We start from the raw sequence: 2,607 nt of genomic DNA, 5'->3' as shown, positions 1-2,607 counted from the left end.
TTCTTTCTTGCTTAGTTAAACCATAAATGCAAACCTTATGTTGTTAAGTTGCAGTTAACCTAACAAGAAACACTCACCAATAGCCATACTTGCTATACCTAAAATGAGAAGGGATCCAAATTGAAAGGAGAAATCAATACTTAAAAATGAGATATCTCTTTGGAAAATGAAATAAAATTCCCTCTCTAATATCAATCAATAGCTTACCATTCACAACTTAAGAACTAAAGTCATCATAAATTCACACAATAACATAGACATTAATGATTATATATTAAGCAGAAGCTGTTAGTTATCCATAAAGGAAGAAAAAACAGATGCCAAGAGAAGCAAAATTAATCCAAATGACATACTTTCATCCGGGATAATTAAGTACATTAATTAAGGTGCAAATTAACTTGAAATTAATTAGTAAATAGTAAATACTAAATTAAGGACTTGAAGTCTTACACATTAATTGAACATCTCTCTTCTCCATACATAATCTTCATTTTGATTGAGTTCCGAGTAGTAGTAGTAGTAGTAGGTCTAATTGCAGCTCCTAATGATCACAAACTCAGCGCAATCCTCGACTGATAACTGATATTAGTCTTTGTTCATTAGTACCCTAATCGAAGCTCCAGGTCTAAATCCTCCTTTGATTCACTGATTAGACCAATCTCCAAGTCCAATCTAACAATCTCAGCCTTCTTAAGAATCTTATACTCATCTCCATTTGTATAACCCTCAAATTCTTGGTCATCCCCGAAAAACGGTCTTGCACTCTTCATCTTCCTCCCCAAATTTGCGCTTTTCGGGCTCAAATGATCATGATCCCAAATCTTCTTCTCACCAAGTGACATAGAAGAAGGAGAAACCAAAGAAGGTAATGTGCAAGAAAAAGTAGTAGGAGAAGCCAATGATGTTGACGATGAGGAAGAAGAAGAGAAATTAGGGTTAGCACAATTAGGGCTAAGGTTAAGGTTAAGTAATTTAGGGCACTGACCATGAGCATGATGAAGAACATCTCTTGGAGTTGGAGGTGATTGTCTTAGCCTGGCTCGGTCTCTCCTATGAACATTCATGTGTCCACCAAGTGCTTGAGCAGATCTAAATTCTCTCTTGCAAAAGCTACAAGTGTAAGATCTTGGAGGCCATGAAAACCTAGAAAGATAATTGTCTTCTCCATACCATGAATCTTGAACCATCCTGTTAACGTTGTTGTTGTTGTAGTTGCAATCCCTACTACTACTACCAACAACACCATAGCGATCTTTCAAACTTTTTTTCTCCATTTTTTGTTTCAGTCAAACCTAACAAGGAATCAATAAAGGCACAACAAAGTGTCACTCAAATCATATCAAATAAATTAAATAAAATAACTAAAACGCAAAAAAAAAAAACAAATTATAACACTGACCCTAGGGTTTTGGATCTCCAAGAGAAACGAATGATGAAGTGTGCAGAGAGAAAGCTCATCAAAAGCAGCTCAAAATCCCAAAGAGAGAGAGAGAGAGAGAGTATGTGTGTGTGTCTCATATGCTTGGTCACTAGTTACTATATGTAGAACCTCAAACTGGCAGGTTTATAGTCTTTCTTTCCATATCTGGCTCAATCTAGTGGATGTTGTTTCAGTTGCTCTATATACAATATTAGGTCAAAACTTGGAGAGAGAAATAAGAATTTTTGGGTTACAGCCAGTCAATGTGTCCATGATTAATTATGTGACCACAACCAGCGGAGTAATACAATTTTTGGTCATTGAAAAAATTGATCAGGTTCAAGTACTCATTCATCAAATGTTTAAAAGTTCCAACTTGAGAATTAAAAGTTGAAAATTATTTTAATATAAACACTGAGGTAGATTTTCTGGTAAATCAAACTATTGATGTGACATAAAAATTAATATAAGAAATTTATCCGAGCAGAATAATTTTCAATTTTAGATTCCCAAATTGAAATGTGTGAACATTTGGTGATTGAATTTGAAATTAACGACTATTTCAGTGATCAAAAGTTACATTACGTATCCCGACCATGACCACATTTTCTTGTGGTATCTATAATTAGGGCTACTATTATGGTTTGTTGCACCCTTCTTTGTCGACAATCGATCTCATTACATTCAATATGTGTCAATCATGATTAGTTAAGCGATCACGACCACATTTTAGTAACCCAATCATGACTCTTGTGTTTGGTGGGTCTTTGAATGATTGATTAGGGTTAGTGTTAGCAATCCAAACCCAAATACATTAAGGATATCGTTCATCCTAAGCCAAGAGGCGGTGCAGATTTTTTCTTCGTGGCCTATTGACATTGGTTATAAGGCCAAAAAATTCCTTTTGGGTTCTATATATATCACTTGTTAGAATTAACATAAAATTAAAAATCATATCTATAATTTGATAAAAACGTTTACAATTGTGTTTTCTTAGTTCTCATGTTTTGATAATATTGCATAATAATCTCATTGGGAATCAGATCAAACACTTCTTTCTCTATGTATATAACTAGGCAATTATGAACCATTCATCTCCCATTCGATTTTACAATCACTGTTTTACAATCTTAAAAACTGAAAATGCCCTCTCTACAGTTACAGATGCTACAGATAAAGTCTCTCTT

General features: G+C 34.2%; 1 protein-coding gene across 1 annotated transcript; it reads right to left on the bottom strand.

Moving 5' to 3' along the window:
* Nucleotides 1-532: 532 nt before the first annotated feature.
* On the bottom strand, nucleotides 533-1,274 carry LOC120002545 (transcriptional regulator SUPERMAN-like). Its single transcript, XM_038851315.1, has one exon. It carries the CDS (start codon nucleotides 1,272-1,274, stop codon nucleotides 600-602), a length of 675 nt encoding a protein of 224 aa, XP_038707243.1. The 3' UTR covers nucleotides 533-599.
* Nucleotides 1,275-2,607: the final 1,333 nt, after the last annotated feature.

The sequence above is a fragment of the Tripterygium wilfordii genome, chromosome 1 (genome assembly GCF_013401445.1).
Source record: "Tripterygium wilfordii isolate XIE 37 chromosome 1, ASM1340144v1, whole genome shotgun sequence".
Taxonomy (NCBI): Eukaryota; Viridiplantae; Streptophyta; class Magnoliopsida; order Celastrales; family Celastraceae; genus Tripterygium; species Tripterygium wilfordii.
Note: the sequence above shows the minus strand (reverse complement) of the source record. Positions and strands in the feature narration are given on the sequence as shown.

What these genes read in the sequence shown, in the direction of transcription:
- LOC120002545 (XM_038851315.1), bottom strand. Translation starts at nt 1,274, where the DNA reads ATGGAGAAAAAAAGTTTGAAAGATCGCTATGGTGTTGTTGGTAGTAGT.